General features: G+C 42.1%; 1 protein-coding gene across 2 annotated transcripts in view; it reads right to left on the bottom strand.

Annotated features, from left to right (window-relative positions):
• Positions 1-19652, bottom strand: part of mtnr1bb (melatonin receptor 1Bb) — a 36272-nt gene extending 16620 nt beyond the window's left edge. For both annotated transcript variants that reach the window (XM_070983288.1, XM_070983287.1), the window contains exon 1: positions 19328-19652. In XM_070983288.1, coding sequence (XP_070839389.1) covers positions 19328-19535 — 208 coding nt within the window. In that variant the 5' untranslated portion in view covers positions 19536-19652. The remainder of the gene's footprint in view (positions 1-19327) is intronic.
• Positions 19653-22340: the final 2688 nt, after the last annotated feature.

The raw sequence follows: 22340 nt of genomic DNA, 5'->3' as shown, positions 1-22340 counted from the left end.
GAAAGAGGGATGAAATACTTAGAATGAAGTACTATAAAGATGACATTGCAGTGGTTTGGGAAACTTAGGTTTTCTTGTGTGCTGTGGGCAGGTGTGTGGCTTTGGCTCCTTCACAGCTGGGACTGATCACAATCAAGCGCAGCATAAAGGCTTTGGACTGCAGAAGACTTGTTGCCAGATTGTGTCCCCCTGCTTAGTGGTATTGTTGGTCATTTATCAGTGTTGCCTATTAGCGTGTCTGTCCCCAGTACCTGATCTCCTGTGTCTTTTCCCCTTTTTTTGATCAGTGAGTTCTCCTGCACCGATCAGCGTCTCTGCCACCACACTGCCCAGCCTCTTGCCTTCACCTGCCTCAAGCCTCTCACCCTCAACCATCAACGCAAGTACACACACCACCTGAGCTCTGTGTGCTCCAGCGTATCTATGAACTGCTCTTCACCTCTCAGCTACGAGTTTCCTGTGTAACTGGAATCTCCACTCATTTAATAAAGTCCTGTTTTTACCATTACTCCTTGTCTGCGTGTCTGCTATTGAGTCCTAATCCTACCAAAACATAACAGACATAACCATAATACTACTACTAATAATAATAATGTGCAAATGCAAATGTTTGCAAATGTGTATGTGCCAAGGGTGAATGCAACTGACGAGTAAAATCACAATAATTTAACAGTAAAGATAAAAAATGCACAATATAATAAAACAAAAATGCTGATAATAGTAATACAAGGTAAGAATTCATTTTGCAACCTGTATTATTTTGCACAGAATTTATACACCTTGCAGGAACAACTACTCGCTTAAGGTTAAGATCATGCTTCAAGGAAACAAACACTGACTGTTGAATGGGGACAGGATGCAAATCACGGTCACCTGCGTCAAAGTCAGACACTTAATACACCCAAACACCTGACCTCCTGATTTTGCAGTGCCTTAACCATGTCACAATATACCCGTCTTTACCTAAAACAATGCACAGGGTTTCTTTATAGGGGGGTTGTTTCGGGTACTGGCAAAACAATGAAATATGATCCAAGAGCTAATGTCACATTGCAGTCCAGAGAGTCTCAGTTTACATGCTTTCCTCCAGCTTTAAAGAGCCACTTAACACCAAGCTGAAAAGCAGTTTCACTGACCTCCTCTGGTTGAGCATTTCAAATCTGTTGCGCCTCTGATCACCTCCAGCATCATGTCGGCTGCGTCACCTCCATCTACATTACTGCAGCACTTCAACACTGGAGCTTGTGTCAAGTTACTCTGCTCAAGAGCTAAAAAAAACTCATTGGAGGAAAGTGTGTAGGAACTAGTTGCTGAATATTTTAGTAAAAAATGAATCAGCTGTTAAGGTCGGCTGCTGCTTTGAAACCAGCGTTGCAAAGAAGCTGTTCTTCACCTGCCTCTCTCAGCTCTACGCTCTCTCTCCCTCCATCACCTCTCTTTAGTGGGCACTGATTGCTTACAGTCTGTGACAGTCATTGTAGACAATGTGAAACACCCTATATGATGCTTCATTTCTAAATCATATTAGAAATAAAGCATAATTGATAAATTAACAGTGTTAAGCAACTAGCTGCAACATATCTAATGCAACATGATGAAATCGCTAAGATTTCACAGTGGAAGCATAAATAATTCTAAATAACTTACATAAAACCCCAACTTTTAACACACATAACAAGAAACATAAAAGTATTTATTTGTGCAGCTCAATAAAGTTTCCCTTTATTGAGCTCTTTATACATATTGCATTTATATTTTTGCAATTTTTGCCATCTGATGTACTGTCACATCATTTTCCTATTATTCTTGCAGGTCAGCACAACACAGTGACCGCAAAAACAAACACAATCCTCATGCTGTGTGCGCCGCACTAATTAACTGAGAACCAATTAAAGAACTGCCGTGCAGTATAACCTCAGTTTCAGGCAAACGTGCAAACCAACCGTAACGGCTAAATCACCTCCATAATGATAAAGAACACTTTAAATCATGTTCAGTCAGACACAAAGAAAGAAAGATGGTGTAGGGGGGAAGGAGTGCAGAGCCTCCTCAAATGAAGCTCTGAATGAAATTAATGAAGACATTTAAGATATCACTGGGGACTCTCAAACAGTTAGGAGAATAGCAGCAAAGACAACAACAATAGCTTTAATAATGTTAAGTCTGATGATATTAACTCTGTAAACACTATGGTAAAGTCCCAGTGAATCCCTTATGTATTTCCAAATCCCATTATGTATAACCAAATAACCCTATCTTAATATGCAAATAAATGATCTGTTTGGCCCCTGCAAACAAACAATATGCATATTAAACTGCTATCAACAGTAGTATTCAGTAGGTGGGATGAAGGGTCACGTTTCTGCCCTTTATGCTGTCACGCTCAGAGAGAATGGCCATGCAGAAACTAACATATCAAAGTCATTCATCTCCCAGTTTGAGTGAGCCTCAGAATGTGCTGCTTGTGTTAATGTTTGTCTTACTGATCCCACATCCATCTGAATACCAGTTTATGCTAAACGTGCTGTCCCAGTTAACGCAGAGGGGTGCATCTGCATGCAAAGCTTTGTGTAGCTGAGCTAAGTTGCTTGCACATGTGCAAATTATGCCTCAAAATGTGGCTGTGCATGCATTAAATTATTCAAAGTGTTATCTGTTATGTGTGGGATGGGAAAAGAGACTTTTTTTCTTTTTTTTTTTGGCAAAGACAGTCATTTGTTTTGAGCCACAATCCTCCGGGATATTTCTTCAAATATATCTGCACAAAACTGATTTTTCACCATGCAAGAACTTCATGACAAATTAAAATGGCCACCAAACATTTTTAAAATGACAAATGTTGAGCTCACTTATTACGCCTCATCATAGTATGATGCATAAGATACTTAACCAAGTATTATTGATGTTATGAACAGAATTATATATCACCCTGGGTGTGGAGTATGCTATCGAAGTTATAAAGCAATGAAAGACTTTATAGTACAACAATAGTGAGAATATTAAACTGCCAATGTAATAGACTGGAGTGTACAACACATTTGTTTCCAAGAGTAAACACTGACTACAACTGACGATCATTGTTAAGTTTCTGCTGATTATCAGTAAAACAGAATGATTAGCAAACGGATCTGATAGAAAACAATGTAAGAACAACACAGACAACATCTGGAGAGGAAGAAACGCACATGTTGCAGATGTTGTGAACATTACACTTGGTGAGGTGTTGAGCAGACAGATGCCTCATACGACGACTGGACAACATGAGCCTATTACCATATACATGAGGGCTTGCAGAGTTGGAGTTACATCAGAGGGGAAGGTCTAGAATAAAAATCTTCTAGTCTTGAGGTTGCCACTATGTTACCTTTATCAAATCAATGTATCTCTTTTTGTGACTGCACTTAGGAGAAATTGGTCCCTGGTCTGAAAGCTACTTAGTTTCAAAGCACAATGAGAGGAGACAGTGTTTGGCCATTGCATAATTAGTCCTGCCAGCACATATGGCTGTTTCATGTTCAGGCACGTGCTTTGGGGCTTGTCTTGGCCTCGTGCTGCAAGAGAAAGTCAGCATATGGACAGCATTGGTGGAATTATAATACAGTGTTGTGATGTGATAAAAAAGCTTGTCAGGTGAAGGGATGAGTGAAGGATTTACAGCTGGTGGTTTTATTCCACACAAACCCTCAGGAGCTGTCTCGCAAAATGTTTTTTTCTGTGTCATGGCCACGCTCCCTGATGCTGAACGAGTTTCGAGCACACAAACTATTTAACTCGGTCTTGTTTTTATTGTTCTTTCCTTTTTTTTGTCACTGTAATTTAAGAGGTAGAGGGACAGGATTTCACAAATGTATGCAGAGGCAGCCCTCACATTGTGCGAGGAGCCCTGTCCTTTAGCAAGACTGTCACTTCATACAATGGGAGTAATTCCAAGCAAACTAGTTTTGCAGTAACATTACTGAAAAGCTCTAATCAATCTTTTTTGTTTCAGTGGGTGTATGCCTGACCAGTTAAATGTTGCTCAGATGTTTCTAGACAAAACAATACAGGCTTGACAGGCGAAGGGTGCCATAAGCTAAGCACACAATATGTGTGTAAATCTGAACCCAAAGAATTACAGCAGGGTAAATAGGTGACCTAGCTACGTAGCAGAGATAATCAGTCAGCAATCAGGATATCACATAACAGATTTAAAAGTTTCATCATATTTGTGATTTGTGGTGTCAGTGTCTGAGCTGTTTCACATTTTCTCATGAATACAAAGAGGTGATTTTTCACTTCACATGAAAGTATCATTTGCAATTTATCCTACATAGTATGGAATCTCTGCTCAGTACAATGATAGACTGCTGTGTCACAAATAACACAAATGAACTCTGAAGGGTTTCTGAATGTGTTACGTAGGCCATATCTTTTGTCAGGCGTTGTGAATATGCTACGAGCCAGAGCCCACGTGAAAATCTCTCAGAAATGGGTACTGCCAAATGATTTGTCAGAGACAACACAAACTGGGAGGAATTGGCTTGATAAAAGAGCATCAGCATCTTATGCAACAGCACTGGAGACAAACCAGTGACAGCAAATGGCAGAATATACCAAAACCTAAAGGCAATGACTTTTAGAAATCAGATATTGCAGGTAGAGGCAACATTGGAGGGGGGTCTCTCTGGGGGACTGCTACAGGAGGTGGCATAGAGTTAATCTGAATAATGGAAATTATAATAACAAAAAAATGAATAATGTGCATTTCTGTAGCTCCTTCAATTGCAAGATGTGCTGTTGAAGCACACGGAAATCATTTTGGGGAAATAATTGTACCAGCTGTGCAAACATCTGTGTGCACTTTGCTAAAAAGTCAGTTTATCGAAGTTAGAGAAAGAAAAACCATGAGCTGTTTTCACTGGAAGTCAGTTTTACTAAAGACAGTCTCCATGAAATCTGTTGACAGCATGTCATGTGGGTTATCCAGAGTAACCAGGACAGTGTTTATGGAGAGAGAAGTTGCTGTTGAATTTTTTTAAATGTCACTTTTCAATACAATGACAACCACAAAAAACAAAACAAAACATCTTTTCACTTTAGAAAACCCAGGCAAATAAAACAGATCTGTATCACACCACCAAAGGAAATGGTGAAAATATGTGGTGTTTTTTGTAATTTGGGTGAACTGCCCCACTAAGACTATTAAACCATGTTCAACATCGGTATCAGATGTAGCCCCTGACCTGTGATGGGAACTGCCAGCTTTTCCATATTGTGGAACTGCATGTGAACGCTATTGGAATGAGAGAGTGAGTTCTCAGGATCTCAAAATAACCAGAAAGCATCCGTGAAATTCAACAGTGCAGTGAAGTTAAAGTGTGGAATCGATCAGAGCGATCGCTAAAGAAACATCAGAAAGTTTCAAGGACTTGGCGTTGGAAAGTTCAAGTTCATCCAACGCGCGAGGCCTACACATTGACATGCACAGGCCATACAGGAAGCTTAAGTTCATCTCTAGCTCTCTCTAACATCGCTGCTTGTACCTCACTGATGGAGGACTGCGCTGAGATAATATCAAAGAGCCAGAGATTAAAGCAGGTCCATGGGGCTCACTAGGCAGGTCAAAAGAGAAGCTGGTGATACAATGACTGCATCATATTTGATGCTAATTGGGAATGTGAAAACGTACTCCTGGCCCTGATTCTGAGACTGTGGAGAGCTTTTCCAGAACCTGTCCTGGATCTCCAACAAAAGAACATCCTAAACATGCAGTACACTATTCTAAACACCTTGAATTATTCAATGCATCTTGTACAATTCATGCTTTATCAAAAGAACTGCACAGCCATAGGTATTTTGTAACTAATTGTGTGGATGCCCAGTCTATCCTGGCAGTCTGTAGTCCAAACGAGATGAAGACTACAAGAGTGGGTTTCATCCTCACGGGACTTTGGATATCTGCACACATTTTCAAGCCAATCCATCCAAAGTGGTGGGCTGACAGCCCAACAGTGCCAGGGAGCGTATCCATGTTCCCCAGCTCAATATCCATCATTAAGCCCCTTCAAAGGTTTCCTGTTCTCAGCAATGCTTTTTTTTCCACCCCTAGGTCAAATGTTCAATGTATCTTTCTCACCCGCCTACAGCTTACAGCCCACTAGTGTTACACTTCTTGAAAATCTACGCCCTTAAATTTGTAGACAAGACAGTTTTCTTGACTTTGATATCTCCACAGTGGCTGAGCAGATCTTTACCATCTCCTTTTATTCTTTCAAAATTTGAACCACAGAGATAGCCCTTACCAGTTAATTCATGCCAAGAGACACACATGCCTGGGAACACTGGACTCTGGGAATAAAGGGACAAGCTCCATTGGGATTCCCATGCTAGCACTGTAGCCTAAAAACCTGAGCTATTTTGGGCTCCACTCACATTGGTTGGCTGTCCCACAGTGCATGCACCATTGTACTATTCATTGTCCTGGAAGTTCTTTACAGAAAATCACAATGTTCATGGCCATGTTTTCTGAATGCAAAGCTTTCTGCTGGCCTCTTGTTGCACCGGTTTATTTTTTCAATTTATCTCTGAGGTAAGTTTCAAGCCTCCTGTTGTCACACATGTTGGCGCTTTCCCCTCTGTGCTGGCGTCAGCAACATTGTAGTATGAAAAATTACAGACTATGGTCAAACTCACAGCAGCATAGTGATTTACTGTAGCTTTAGTTGGCAAGGATGGGCAACTGCAGCGCAAATGCTGCCAGTCAGCTCTGCCTGTTGGTGCCCAGCAGTTCAGTCCTCATCAGCTTGGCTTAAGGTGATGATGTTGCTGCCGCTGGTCTGGCAGGCCACTCTCCAGCTAAGCTAGCTGTGATCCAACTGTGGGCTGCAGCACCATCAGCTGCATCCTTCTTCCTCTGCCTCTCTGCTTTGCACTTCTTCACCAGTGGACTCATTGACTTAGACAACATACAATTTCAAGTGCTCTCCAGTAGGGAGGGAACAGAGAGAACCCCGCCTGCTGTTCTTCTGCTGCCATTCATTCATGTCAGAACACTGTTTATCAGTGCATATTAAAAAAAGGGCATTGGCACGTTTTATGAATAGGACCTGCCCAGATTTTTGGGAGGCTCTATGTGGAGAGGACTTGACACTCACTGGACTGCACACCTAAACACATGCAGTAAGTCACAGAAACAATAGGTTGTATAATCATTAAAAATGAAAAATAAGAAAACAAGAAAAAACATCAATAGAACTAAATATTTTTTAATATTTTTAATTTCACATTTACAGAGCAACCTTAGCGTTCCAGTATTCTCCTTTCAACTCCGTTTTGGTCTCCACCATCACCTGGAGGAAACATTTTGCTTTTGAACTATAAAATTCTCCACCATTGTTGTATGGTGCTGGTGTGTCTGTGAACTTGAGTATGAGAGAGGCAAAAGGGAGCCAAAACAGTAGAGTCGCACGCCACAAAACAAAGGAGAAAAGGAACTCTGCAGAATCATGCGAAAAATCTCTGTGGGTTTGTTACGTGATCCATTGCTCATGTAAAAATATGGATTATAGCTGCTTTAAATTACAATAAAAACAGGAAGAAACTTTACTAGGTGAAACAACAGGACTGTTAAAGTCGAACAAGAATAAATCAGAAAGCAGAATAATATTGAAACCGTGTGTATTTTTTTGAAGAATGTGGCTGGCAAAATAGTTATTTTTCAATCTCCGTGTGGACCTTTTGTTGCCGTGGCACCAAGAGCGACTGCTTAATTCATTTATGCCTCAGGCCGGCAGTGACTCTGGACTTCGCAAACATGTCACCAGTTTGACTAATACATGGAAATAAGGTGGAAAAGATTAAAGGTTGAAGTTTTTCTTGAAATCATCCCACTGAATTACAACATTAATGTAACAGCTCTGAGAAATGCTTGAGTCTCGTGGGCCTGAAAGGTGTAATGTTTTCCACCAAGTGTAATTGGAAGTATAATCACTGATGGATTAATCTGCTGATCATGTCCACTCTTCTTTCCTTTGCTTGACACTTCATCAAGCATCAAATTCTTAATGGGCACCATGAATGGTTTATGTCATTTCTTACAGTCCACTGTCATTAACTTCCAATTTGTATCTTCAATGCATGCCACATTAGCTCTGGCACCGGTTTTATAGCCTGACCTCGGGTGCGCACACGAGTCAGCACAGCACAGAAATAATGCTCAGGTCTGTCAACATGTTTTAGTGCCAGATTTCTAGGTACAAATTTGTTTTTCTATCAGGTGTGATTACACTTCCTGTCTCCCAAACATGCACAGGTGCCACATATAGTATGTGTGTGCCTGGCAGCAGCTGACTTCTTGTTGTTCTAATTGAAGTGTTTTCAAATACGACTGCACACTTGCTCACTTTTGGGGGTTGGTAGGTGGATGTTCGTTGGAAAGAATCGCTGAACTTCCTCAGCTGAGGAAGGAGCGGTGAAACGTTCAATCTGATTTAACAGGTGCTTTAACTAATTCTGTTTTGAATAGGCCACCTTGCACTTCCTGTTGGATTGATGAAGTGCTGACATCGGCACACAGTCGTATATGGATTTTAATCAAGTTTGTACGCTTGAACAAAAAACATGAACATTAACTTCGACTGTTTAATCTTTGATTTGTACTCAAAGTGTATAATCAGCACAAACAGGCCTCGTGAAGACCTCCATATGATATCCAATGCTGTCTGAAATCACTTATTTAATATGGGAAAGTAATGTTGACATTATTCAAAAGATAATAAAATTATACTCAAGTGAACATTATTAGAAGTGGTGTAGTGCCCATTCAAAACGTGCCTGTTAGTGACGGGCTGACTGACTGGCCTCCGGCATTGCTGCTTGCAGCTTTCTCAAGTCATTACTAACAGTCAGCTCTCTGGGCCCAGGCTATTTCTTGGAATAAAAGCATTCATTCCACAGGGCTAGTCTTTTTATCAGATCAGATCAATCAGAGGCTGCCATCATTGCTAACAGCTAGCTATCTGGGACCAGGCTACTTACTTATTTGGGACCCAACAAAAGTTCATTTAAAAAGTTGTGATGTTTTGTTTGACACATCAGAATGGCAGAATGGCAGAATTACAAGATTTTGCTTTAGTGTAACATCTCTGACGGAAGGACGGCTGTACATACAGGCACACAGACGGACAGACTCCTTCCATTTTAGTTCGATATATTGTGAGGCTACTGTTGTTTATTCACACAAACAGACATGTGAATGCAGGGAGTTTCAGTCAGTTTAGCTGGCTCTTGAGAGCTGTATAGTACTAGAAAGCTTCTGCCTGTTTGCGAAATCAGTGAAGCAAATTATTGGTGAGATTTTCAGAGGCTACAAGGGAAATGTATCGCAGCCGCCTGTTTATCTCTTGCTTGGGTATTAATACAGCTCAAACTGCTTCGCAAACCAGATGAAATCTTACAGAATATCTTGTGCGGATAACATACGAGAAACTATTTGTGTGCATCACGAGGCTACGAATGATGCATGTAGGCTACTCGATGAAACCGTCATCTGTTGCTGAAGTTTTGTTTGAGCGTGGAGATGAACTCAGGTCAGGACAGTTCACATTCAAAATGCACTTTGTGGACGCGTTGCCTCAGGCAAGCCAATCCCTCCGTAATCCCCCTCCCCCCATTTAGGAAACACAAGACCGGCCTTCACCCGCTTTTCCCTCTATTCCTTCTCATTCAAAATGCTGCTCTGCTCAGTCTGGCAGCACATGCTGCTGAGCCGACCAGGCTCTGAGCACGGCAGATACACCTCAGTCTGTCTTAGAGGGTATTTGCAATGGTTCAACGTCTAGCTAGGAGATCTAAGACAGAAGCTAGTGCAAAGAACAAATTGTCATTACCTATAATACAAACTTAGTAACCTCTTTTCCCAGCAAGGTTACCGTTCTGCACCGTAGATTCCTGGTACAATATTACAGTATAGCTGTGACTTAGTAAATGTACACATTGGACCCACATGATCCTGTGATGCTGTGGCTTACTGGCTTTTCGACTGAGTACAGCAGGCAGACATTAAGTCTGGCTAGTCCTAGGAGATTGACCTTTGAAGTGCACACTGAACTGTAAAGCAAAGCAGATGATTAAACCAGAAAGCTGTCTTAGCTCATCATTATAACAGTGAACATCGGGAAAATACAAGTCTAGATTAAAGCTGCACCGCACAAACAGACAAATCACTATTGATGTTATTGATTATAAAGGCACATTAGTCACAATCTCTTTCATTATGCAACATGTTTGTCTTAACTGACAGAATTATGTCCAGCTGACCGACTGGAGCCTTTGAAGGCCTTTCATTTCTTTGAGCATTCTGTGTTTGATCAGAAGACTTGGCTTTTTGAATGCACAGCAATTAACTGTCTGCTAGCAGTTACAGCAGGGCTGCAAACAAGCTCAGATCGGGAGTTGTGAAACAGATGAACAGAAGACCAAAGAACATGGCGTCCCCAGAGGAGAAAAGTGACTTTGTTTGCACACAAACACCTCTTCTGTTGATTTCACTTTGTGTAATTTTTACTGCAATGTCCTTGTTTGAATGGATATATTAGAATAACAATTGTCATTGTCTCATTCACTTGGGCTTCTGAGCCCATTCAGCTGCAAAAATGCCAACATAACAGCAAAGTTTAAAAACTTTCAATAGGCTGAAGAGAGGAAAAAAATACTTTTAATTACCCAAAAGGGGTAATTTCCATTTTGACTCTGGAGCCTTGAGCATCTTTTGAGTTTTACAGACTTAGACCACGCATGAGTCGAAATCAATAAGGATTGATGAAGCATTCAATTCAAGAAAAACAGATTTTCCCTTTACACATATTAATCCAAGATTTCTCTTTGGAAGAGACTGATTACATACCCAATTCTAATGAGATGTATCTAAAATGCTGTACTGTATTTAACATGTCTTCAGGGTTTACCAAATAGAAAACTAGTTGAATGAAAACTAAACACTTTTCATCTTTTAATTTTCTTTGAAGCAAAGCACTCAGTGTCATAAATACCACTGACATAACACTTGAATGATTTAAGCGGCACCAGAGTGCAACACATCAAAGTGTAGCCCTCAATCTTGTGCTGATACAGTTGGCCGGAAAGTGAAGCTTTTTTTTTTTTTTTTTCCTAAAATAAAGTTTGCAATGATTTCTTTGGCTTTATGATATGATATCAGTTGTGCTGTGTGGGGGTTTTCAGTTCAAACACCGCCGCCGTAGAGTTGCTACCAAAACGATAGACTAATCCCATCACAACTAAAACGCAGACTGAACACAAATTCCTATGAATTAAATATAAAATAACTTCTCAGATGCATTAAAATCAATATCATACTTTTCATATTTGGCCTCTAAGCCTTTAAGTGCATTTACAGTCTTCATCTACATCTCTGCAGGGTTGCATCCAGGAGCAGATTAGGACGTGGCATCATCCTGCTTCGCTGTCTCTCTCAGCATCTGCCTGAAACAAACATTCTGTTTGTCTGTCATGCTTGTGGAGTCGCTTGCATGAATATGGCTCTGCACATCCCTGCGACAACCCCCCACCCTCCAATTCTCATCCTAGATTGCCCTTAATATCTCACGTCTTCTCTATTTCACCTCCCTCCTCCTTTCATTCTCTTTCTCCTCCTTCTCTTGCAGCAAATCCCTTGCTTCTTCCACCTCTTCACCCACTGCTGCCTGAGGGTTTTGAGAAACTGTTACATAATGCACTTCAAATTATCACAATGCATGTATTATGGATACGGGGAGACACAGCAGGCATTACGGGATTCGATAAGGAATAAAGGAATGAAATTACTGATCACTTGCTTCGCAGATTAAATGGGCCGATCTTTCATGTTCATGGTTATTGAGATTAAATAAAATTGTTCTGTCAGCTGCTGTGTGTGTGTGTGTGTGTGTGTGTGTGTGTGTGTGTGTGTGTGTGTGTGTGTGTGTGTGTGTGTGTGTGTGTGTGTGTGTGTGTGTGTGTGTGTGTGTGTGTGTGTGTGCGCGTGCATATGTGCAAACTTCTGCTATTGAGTCATCCCCCATCTCAGCACTAAAGTACTGATAACAACTGGGTGATTGTGATGACACATGACAGTAGTTCTTACATTGTCTCGACTGTGCCTCCTCCCTTCATGAAACAGCATCATTCTCCTACTTTTCATAGCAAGAGATTTCAGCCCTTTCCCTCTCTTATCTAAATGTCGGGCTGTCTCCCTCTATTTTATAGCCAGTGTCCTTGTCATTTTTCTGAGCTGCATCCAAACCGTTCCTTCCTTTTGCATCTCTCTCTCTCTCTCTCTAGCCTTGCTCCTCTCCATCTAGCTGGTCTGAGCTCCTCCTGTTTCCTTTATCCAACTGTCTGTGTTCAAGGGAATTACAGAAGTCATGCTTCACCCAAAAGATACAGGACAGTGTCTGGGCACAGCTCAGGCAGAAGTAGACTCCCAGAGCACTTAAAACTGCTGAAAACATCCCCAGCAGTCATGTCCAACCTTCTCTTCTGCCTAAATACTCACTGAGTAAGACAAAAAAAAAAAAGAAAAAGAAAGAGTAAAACCAGATGATGAAAGAATTATATGGCAAAGCCTCAACACATACAGAAAATCCCCCAAAGCCCCTCAGACACTCTCCTCCCATGCATTATAGATCAGTGGCAACTCCCCTATGGATTCTGCATGAAACGTCATGATGAAACTACACTGAGTGGCTAATATTTGTCACAATGGGATGTATAATGGGATGTCAAATGCAATTTGAACACGTGATTCCAAATGATTCAATATCAAGTAAATGGATTAATTCAAATCAAACTAGCAACAGAGCCCCTGTGTCTAATCTCTTCCTCTTTTCTTTTTGAGCTACAGCTTAACATTCCTCTATTTCCATTCCGCCTGCTCTGTGATCTCTCCCTCTCTTTGCCTCCTTTTCTCCGTCTCCTCTGTTAGGCACATAAAAAGGTTCCAACAGGGTCGTTGGGCGGATGGTACGAGCCTGCCTTCAGCTGTCTGGTTTGGAAAACCTATTTTTTTCATCCGTGCATCAGAAAGCTGGGAAAGCTCCTCCGGATGAAAGGAAATCTGATCAACCTGACAACCTGTTCAGCTGGCTGATCTCCTGTTTTGATTTTAATGAATTAAAATCAAACATCCAAGTGCCCCCATGGCAAAAAACCTTGGTCGGGAGCATAAATTATAGTAGAAACCAAAAAGAGATGAGGATCTGAGGATACCCACTGGGTCATAGTGGAAATGAAGGGCATAACTATGTTTTAAAAGTGATGAGCAGAATGTTAAAATCCATTCAAAAACCTTAGGGTTTTGGAGAGATGCTGGATCAGGGTTAGGGGATTTTTACCTAGATAAAATCTTAGTTTCTGCAGTCTGTGGGCGTACATGCTTGAGATATAAGCGATGCAGAAATAACAAGTATTGTACTTGAGAAGCAAGTAAGTAAATCAGCACCTTTTGAAACACTGACACCTGGGTTACAAAGTGCTTCGTATCAAAAAGAGCAGCACAAACATAAAAGGAACTTCCTACTAGATACTGTATATACCCCGTGTCTCACATCTTGTTTTATCTGTTGTGATTTCCTTTTGCAACATATTTGAAGTGGTTTAGACTACTTCTTATATCATTCATGTCTGCAGCAGTCTAAGACAGTCTGGAGATGATCCTGAAAACAGCGAATGGATTATTGCTCAAGGAGGAGGAAACAAAGAACAATGAACTGGAAGATAAGTCACCTTTAGCAACAGAATAACCCGCTGTAGACAGCTTTTCAGTCCCGATTCTGCATGCTCAACTCAAAGTTCTGTATCAGTTTATTTCAGAGGAGTAAATCTCAGAAGAGATGCAAAAACACGTGAAAGTGAGTTATTAAGCAACATTAAGCAACGGAAAATTAAACAATTGCAAAAGGGCAGTAACTTACACTATATTTTCATTATAGGTGAACTGGATTTTCAGCAGTTGGTAATATATTTTTGGAGAAGTGCAACATTGCCTAATATATGGCTTGATATATCTCAGCCAGGCTTAGCTCTCGCTCACATTTATAAACAAATCCGTTGTGAATGTGCAACAAAAACACTTTTTCTCTCCTCGCACAAAGATGAGCGCTGTGAGTCTACATTCATTTGATATCACTGTACGTCATGAACGTTAATCACCCGTTGCTCAAATCTGCAGTTAATGCACATCTCCTAATAATTGTCAGTATAGACAGGGCGGCTGGGTGGTGTTCGTGCTCACAGAGATTCTTCGCAATAGTCTGCTAACATCCGTATGTCCTGTCAAAATGTCTCGGAGCAAGACACGGAAATCCTCCATACTTATTCATTGGGAGACGCTGTGGATTAGCGTGTCAGCGGAATGCCTAAAATGTAAAGACGTGAAATGTAGACTCGGGAACTGTCCAATAAACTAAAAAGCTGAAGCTGTCCATTTGCAACCCGAGTTCTCTCTCTCTGTCTCACTTCTCTCCCATTTCTTCAGTCACAGATTTGGGAGGATAATGTATTGACTTGCACTCATTCACTGGGGGCTGACACTCAACAGGGCCACTAAACACCTCCAGTTAATCTATACAAATTTGTAACCAAGTCCTTAATCTTAACCAGGAAAAATCAGCCTTTTAAGCCGTCAGGCCCGGCTGTCACAAGCCAATTAGGAGTGCCAGGGCTCTCAAGAGTTGCTCCTCACAAGTTTAATTATACCAGATCAGACGTACACATGTGCATGCTTTCTCTCTCTCTCTCGCTCACTCTCTCTCTCTCTCCCTCTCTCTTCTTCTACTGTATGAATATTTTAATCACTTTTTCATGTTTTATCAATGTGAGAACAGCTAACTATCCACAGTTGAGACAGAGCAGCGGTAGTATTAGTAGTAGCAGTAGATGTCATAGAGGACAGCTGGGAGAAAGAGAAAGGTCCAGGCAGCAGGGACGCGGTTTGAATGTTTCAGCACCATGGAGAGAGCAAGACAGAGAGGAAGAAGGCTTCGTTCGGTGTTCGGACTCTCGTCCTTGGAAGTTTGAGCTTGTTAAGTTCAACCTCAGCAGTTATTTTCCCTCTAATGTATGTCTTTTCTTTTTCACTTACATATATTTAGCATTTTTTGGGATATGCGGTGAGATCTGTACATGTTAAGACCCAAATGTTCACACAGGCAACGCCGAACAGCATTACTGTCCAACAAAAACTGATTTGGCATTAGCAAAGTTTATCTTCCAAAATGAATTATGCAACATGTTCTAAACACAACAGAGACCTCACCTGGTCAAGTGGCTTCTTGAGGTAAGGCTGTTCTCACCTTGGATGACCGTGGACGTTAGCCTGCCAGTCACCTCGGGGGCTGTTCTGCAAGCGTTATTTTGGGTTTAATCAACCACATATTTGAAATCAAATTGGTCTCTTTTTCATTTAATTTCATTTAATTTAGTGACACAATAAGAACTGTGCGACGAAAATCACAAAACGGGTCTGGCGCACGTTCTCCACCGTTGCTGTTGTTTGATGCACAAATGCAGCTTCTAAAGCGTCCTCGATAAAACGAGCAGCGCAGGTACACTTTCATTCATTTTGACTGCGCTTGGCTAGAGGTGGAACAGGACTTGGGTGGTGACTGATGACATTTCACAAGCACAGACAAGAACGCAGATTGAAAGAGGCCTTAGGTTTCGAGTGTTTCGGCACCATGGAGAGATAGATGGAGAGACTGATTTTCGGTGTTTGAGCACCATGGACAGAGGCAGACTGGATGTGAAGCACTGCACTGGGGAAAGAGGTTTTTTTTGTCAGGCCTCAGTCTTAACTAGGGAATATTTTAAGCATTATTTTTGTGGAAGCAGAGAGCTTTAGAGGAAAAAACGTGGAGAGGGAATGGTGGGGGGGTGGGGGGGCGAGAGATATGATGTAAATAACGTGTCTGTGAAGAGTCTCTGTAATGTGTGATCCTGTATAACTCTCTTTGAAGGTTTGCACCACCTAAGCTCCTTCAAAGACAAATCTCAGGGGACAAAAACCTCTGTCCCACACAACTGTACAAGGCACTTTTCACACACTCACACACACACACTCACTCAGCACAATATCAACATAAGATTCATATGCTTTACTGTATTCCTGCATGTTGTTCACGCAGGCCCACATCTGTATGTTAGAGTGCTTGTGTATGAGTCAAAGCTCCTCTATTCAAAAGGCAAATTTCAGCAGACAAATGGCTCTAATGGCTCATGCGTGTGTGCGATTGTGTGTCTGTGGCAGTCTTGCCCACATATAATACCACATGATGAGAGACAATGCCCTTTAAATGAAACATTGAGGCCTTTGAAAAGACAACACTGGGGAAAAAAAGTGAGAAGGCAGAAAGGTAACGCGCAATCCCTCAGCAGTCCTAACGCAGCTTGGTTACATGACCATCAGAGTTTTCATTAGGGTGAATCACAGATATCTTTAATTCAGTGTCAGAATAATAATGAGCCTGCACTATAATATTTACTACAGTGTGAGCGTGCATTTGCAGTTAGTCCAGTCAGTCAACTAACTGCCAATGCTGACGAAATACTGTGGTCGAACGCTCGGCAGTCACCTCATTTTGTTCGCTCCGCCACAGCAGGAGCTTATGCAGAGTCAACCCTCTCCTCCTGCTGTGACTGTTTATATACAAGTCAGGTGTTTTCCCATCTAAACTGTTGAGTGGGTTGCTCCAATCTACAGTAGCCATCCTGCGAGTTCACGGCTGTGTGTTCAGCGTGGTTTGTGAACTGCTGAGTGGGCTGTTTGAGTTGAGAGAGATCAGCTTTAAGGCAGAAGTGCACCATGTGAGTGTCGAAACACAAATATATAGCCCTTTCTGGAGAGGTAGGCTATGGGAAACCTGGAAATATATAAAGAACGAAGAACCCACAGCATCCAACAATACCATGTAGAAATGAGGGAGGCAGACAATTTTTAATTAAGGGGTAAATGTTTCATTACATCTTCAGTCTTATCTAGCTTATTAGTTGGTCTATATGGGGAAAATTGCAGACAGGTGATTAACCCGAAGATATGCCAGGGGTCCCCTTGCAGGCAATTATTCATGAAACTGGCGATGAGATTGGCAGGTGTACTGTGTGTCCTGGACGGCAGAATTTAGTGCTGAGCTCTTTGGTGGTGTCATTGTCCTATTTCAGTAAACAAGCAACATGATCAGCCTTTCCTCTGGCATCCAAGCCATGAGTGCTTCCTCTTAAAAAGCATAAGAGCCACTTGATTTAGGCTCTGTGGACAGATAAACATGTTTCGCCAAAGGATAAACATGATCTTATCCAATACGGTGATTTTTATAGACTACCAGTGTGTGCGCAGAGTGAGATTTATATGGAACACAAGCAAACGTGTTGTTGGATTCTCACTGGGGCCATGCTGCTGTATACAGGCACTATAGTAATTTTAATGAGTACACTTCCAAGTCATATTATTCACTCAAATAGTGGGAATGCTTCTGTTTTATTCCATTAAATCCTCTGAATGCAGCTTTGATAAATGTGTCCCCATGCCAATCACGCTTGACATATTGCTCCTGATTTACAAATGCTCTGTTTACTTACTACCACTTCTTGACACCTTCAATAAATGAAAAACCTTGGTTCAAGGCATTTCGGAGCTATGAATAAGCTGAACCTTACCTAAACCTTTGTTTAGAAAAAAAAAAAATCCATGCTCGAGTGCAGAATGTGGGAGTCTTTCTGTGAAGACTTAAAGGCTTGCATTCAAATGCTCCAGTGATGATTGTGTCCACCTAACTGAAAAAATACGCTTAAATAAAAGAAAAGTGTTTTCCCATGTGAAGAAATACAAGGACAGGCTCATAATATCTTTAAATGAAAGGAAAGTAGTTGTTTGTTTAATCCTCTGGGTATTTTGCCCATCGACTAATAAGGAAGAAAGATTCCAGGTTGCATCGTACTGGCTAAAAAATAGCTGTTGAATATGCAAATAAATGCATATTTTCTGCCCTAACTGTTGCCTGATAAAGCACAAAATATTCGGTCAGCACAGCGTTGCAGATTTTACTGCAGAGGACATCCTTCTTGACAAGTTTTGAGTCTCACATCAGCTCTTAAGCATTTTTTAAAATCTTCATGAAGGTGAGATACTAGTCTCAGGAATAATTTGTTTCATTAATTTTGAGTAAACAAAAAAGTGTTAGTAGATTTTATTGAAGAGATGCAAATTAGGCGTTTAACCAATAACTGTGTCTGATTCCATAAAATCCTTGAAAGGAGCTAATTTTCATCGGAAAAGTGTTGAATTACAACCCTGGGGGAGCATGTTTTTACCTGGAATGAAAGACTACTTCCAGTGCTTTATGATTTGGCATTATGCCACACTGAAGCTGCATGAGGCCTCCTGGGTAATTTCACACATTCACATCAGAATAGGTTCATCAACATCAGTGCAGCCAGCTTTTCAAAAGGACTCACCTGCAGTCATTAACCAGCTCTAACACGGCAGGTGTGAGTCAGACTACTTTTGAACCTTTCTGGTAAAGAGTGCAGGATGAGGCAAGAGAGAGACACCAAGTGGTTACAGTAGTTCTAATAGCACAAGGTTTCAATCAAGCTGTCACTATAGTGTGATTTAAAGTTGTGGGGATGTAATTGGCCACCTGAGTCTTCAGCACACTATCCCTGAACTGAAAATGTGCTGGTTAAATCCACGTAGCAGCCATCACTATGTCCACCGGCAGCCCGGCGTTCTGTGCACATGCCCTTCAGCAAGATATGAAGCCTCTGGTGCTCTGGATAATGTTTTCAACTAGAAGCTATGGAGCCTTTTAGCCATTTAGGCTGCAGCAGGCTTACAGAAATAGGTTGGCACTCAAACCTAACAGGAGGCATTTAGTTGAAACCACAGATTATGTGGTATGAGTTCAGAGGAACGCTTGATTTTTTGTGTTAAATCTATGTAAAATGCACTGAACTGCCTTGGGTTCAGTGGTGTCAGTGGTATTATAGGGGAAAGTGCGCTCAAAGGTGTATGGGTCAAAACATGGAATACGCACGAGCAGCCTAAAGAAAGAGGTGCAGGGTGAAAAAAGTAGATTTACTCTACCCAGAATTCACTACAGAATCGATTTCACACACAGGCACACTGCCTACATTATTATGTAAATTCGTACTATCATAGTAATGAAAGTTCCAGCGTAGGCATACATGTGGGGAAAGCGCATAACGACTTTTTCCTTCACTATATGACTTATAATTAATGGTTGTGCTCACTAATCACCAGGTTTTCTGCATCACTGCAACGGACGAAGGATCTTACCCGAGTTCCTCAGTTTACGGTTCCTGAACACCGAGATGATGACCAGCAGATTGCCCAGCACGTCCACCACCGTGGTGAAGATCAACACGCTGGCCAGGATTCCTATGACCCAGGCGGGGCGGGCGCTCCCCTCCGTGGCCAGTGTGCGCTCTAGCTGCCCCAGCCGTGGCTCTGTCCGGTTCTTTATGAGTGTCAATGTGTCCGGCATCACTGGCCCACAGCCCAACGCTGCCTTCACGTCCCGACTGTGCTTTAAGTCCCGCAGGTACCGCCGGTACCGGTGTGTCCTAAATGAAACATGGAGCGCACCTGGGTGCCTCCCCGAGTTCCACAAGAGCGCACGTCAAGTCAGCGACTTAAAGGCGGTATGAGTTACTTGATGTTATGTGGTGTGACCTATATAAAGTTACATGGACTCTTCTCTTTATCTTCGCACAAAAGTCATCCATCAATGTGCCGCTAAAAGCTGATCGGACACGCGGCGGTGCCACACCTCCTCCCAGCAAAGGACATGTAAATTATTTTCGAAAATATTTCATGAAAGACGGTCCAGGCCACTCATATTTAAAGTCTCCATCCTCCTCAAGTGCCCCCGTCTTGCTGGTTGGCATCTCGAACTCCCATCCGTCTGCATGCGCCCACGTTGGGAAAAAAGGAGGGCTATTCCTTTCTAAAATGTCAAACCGTTGCACCGCCTCGAGAGTCCTTCTGATTAATTTGCTATTCTCTGTGCAAACGCAGGAGCAAATCGTCTTCCCTAACCAGTTGTGATGCCCTTGCCGTGCGCTGAACTACGACGCAACCGGCGCTGTGCGTTGCGAGGCGGTACTGTGGTAAATATCACAGAGAAGCCCTCAGCCAGGCACACAGCTGGATGTGGAGAAAACCTCTGAGTGGGGACGGAGAGAGAGAGACGGCTTCACGATGAACATTTTTTTTTTTTACCTCCGACCTGGCTTTATGTGTTTCTCCCTCTCCGCCTCCTCCTTTGAGCTCTTCTGGCCATCTCCTGCTACCGCGCCGAGGTGTGCGTGCAAACGAAGATTTCCCTCATTTTCCCCTGGCCATTCCCAGCGTGGCTTCCCAGAATTTGTCTTTGATCTCAGCACAATGCTCTAAGTGTACACACAGCGGTGGGTCGGCACGGGAAGTCCAATCAGCACACTGTGACTTATGTGCAGCATTTGTCACAGATGAGCAGGAGAGCATTTTGAAAGTAGAATCATTTGCTGTTGGTCTTTGTCTGAAATGTATAAGTAAGTACATTTTCTGATGTATTAGGATTGTGTCAATACAGTAACCTTGTAAACACTCAAATCATAAAAGATAAACAGCTGGAGCTATGGGAGTCTTTCAGTTGCAAACACAACACACCATTGATTAAACCATTTAGCAGTGTATGCATGCCTCCTCCAGGGTGCCATATTTGGATTCTGGACTATGATTCACATTGGTTCACAGTCCAGTCAGATCAAGTGGAGGTGGCAGTCTAATCCCATTCATCCCTTAACGTGGGTAACTGGTGGCAACAATGAAGTCGAAGTCTCCATCAGATCCAGTGGATTTATATGTCATCAATACTGTCAGTGCCAGTGGTGACACATTGAGGCCAGCGCCATTCACTTGTTTAACTCTTCACCACTGGGCGTATGGCTGCAGCGGATGCCCTCGAGCACAGCAACAGGAACAGATTAGAGCAGACCGGCTTTAGAGCAGGGTGATGTGCTCCACAGGCATGATGTGATGACCAGGAGACAGACAGCTCTGGCTGTGGGGTCAGCCACGCTGGCACACACACACACACACACACACACACACACACACACACACACACACACACACACACACACACACACACACACACACACACACACACACACACACACATAAAGTCGTGTTTCCAACATTTTGGGGGACATTACATAGTCTTTCATTCAGGAGACTTACCCTAACCATAACCATAACCACGATTTACCTAATCCTAACTCTTACCCTAACCTTAACCCCAGTCTACATCGTAAAATTTAATTTTGTACATTATGGTGACTTGAGTCTTGTCCCCATAAGGAAGGCAAGTCCCCACAATGTGACTGCGTAAACAGATTTATGTCCACACAACGTGAGGAATACATGACCACACGCACACACACTTTCAGTATGGAAACAATGGCTATCCCAGTGGGGACACTCCATTGAGTATGCAATACATACCTAAATTTTTAATTTTTAACAATTTTAACACTTACCTTAAAAAAATAAAGCAGTCTGGACCTGTGGGGACTGCAATTTTGACCCTACAGTGACAGGAAGTCCCCTTGGGTTGGTGTTCAGTCAGATTAAAGTCCCCTCCAGGATATAAAAACAAATTCGCACACACATACACACACTTTGAATTTGGAAACAATGGCATGGGCAGCGACTGAATGAATGCATATCACACATCAAGAAAAGCAGGCAATGACAGTACAAAACATAAATCGCCTAATTGAATACTGCAAAGCCCTGATAAAGCTGTGCTGACTGCGGTGGACCTGCTTCACAGACTTGTGAATCTATAGCCGATGTGATTACTGTGTTTGCCCGCTCTGAAAGAACCTTGACTAATCTCAAGCACTCACTTATGGTAGCAAAGCACATTGTATGGAGGGAATAAAAGAAGGAATGGGGAATTGGATGGGTGATGCTCTGAGAAACTGGCCACAACCGCTGGTCATCAACACCATCCTCGACCATAACAAGTAACGTAGCTGCTCCATATGGCCGTGTTCTTTCTGCTGTCCTCTACAGGACAACATGGTTTGATTAATATTGATGAATCTTTTCTTGGCTAACTCTCTCAGAGCCATTGTTCCACAGAGAGGTTTGTTCAAATCACCAGATGGTGCCACCAAAACAAATGTCTGGAGAGAAGGGTGTGAAGAAACAAGGGAAAACTAGCCTGGCAACTCTATACTAACACTATTAAATAGACTTCCTTCTCGTGAGTGTCTTTAATAATGTAACAAGTGTAACC

Source organism: Chaetodon trifascialis, chromosome 16 (genome assembly GCF_039877785.1).
Source record: "Chaetodon trifascialis isolate fChaTrf1 chromosome 16, fChaTrf1.hap1, whole genome shotgun sequence".
NCBI classification, from domain to species: domain Eukaryota; kingdom Metazoa; phylum Chordata; class Actinopteri; order Chaetodontiformes; family Chaetodontidae; genus Chaetodon; species Chaetodon trifascialis.
Note: the sequence above shows the minus strand (reverse complement) of the source record. Positions and strands in the feature narration are given on the sequence as shown.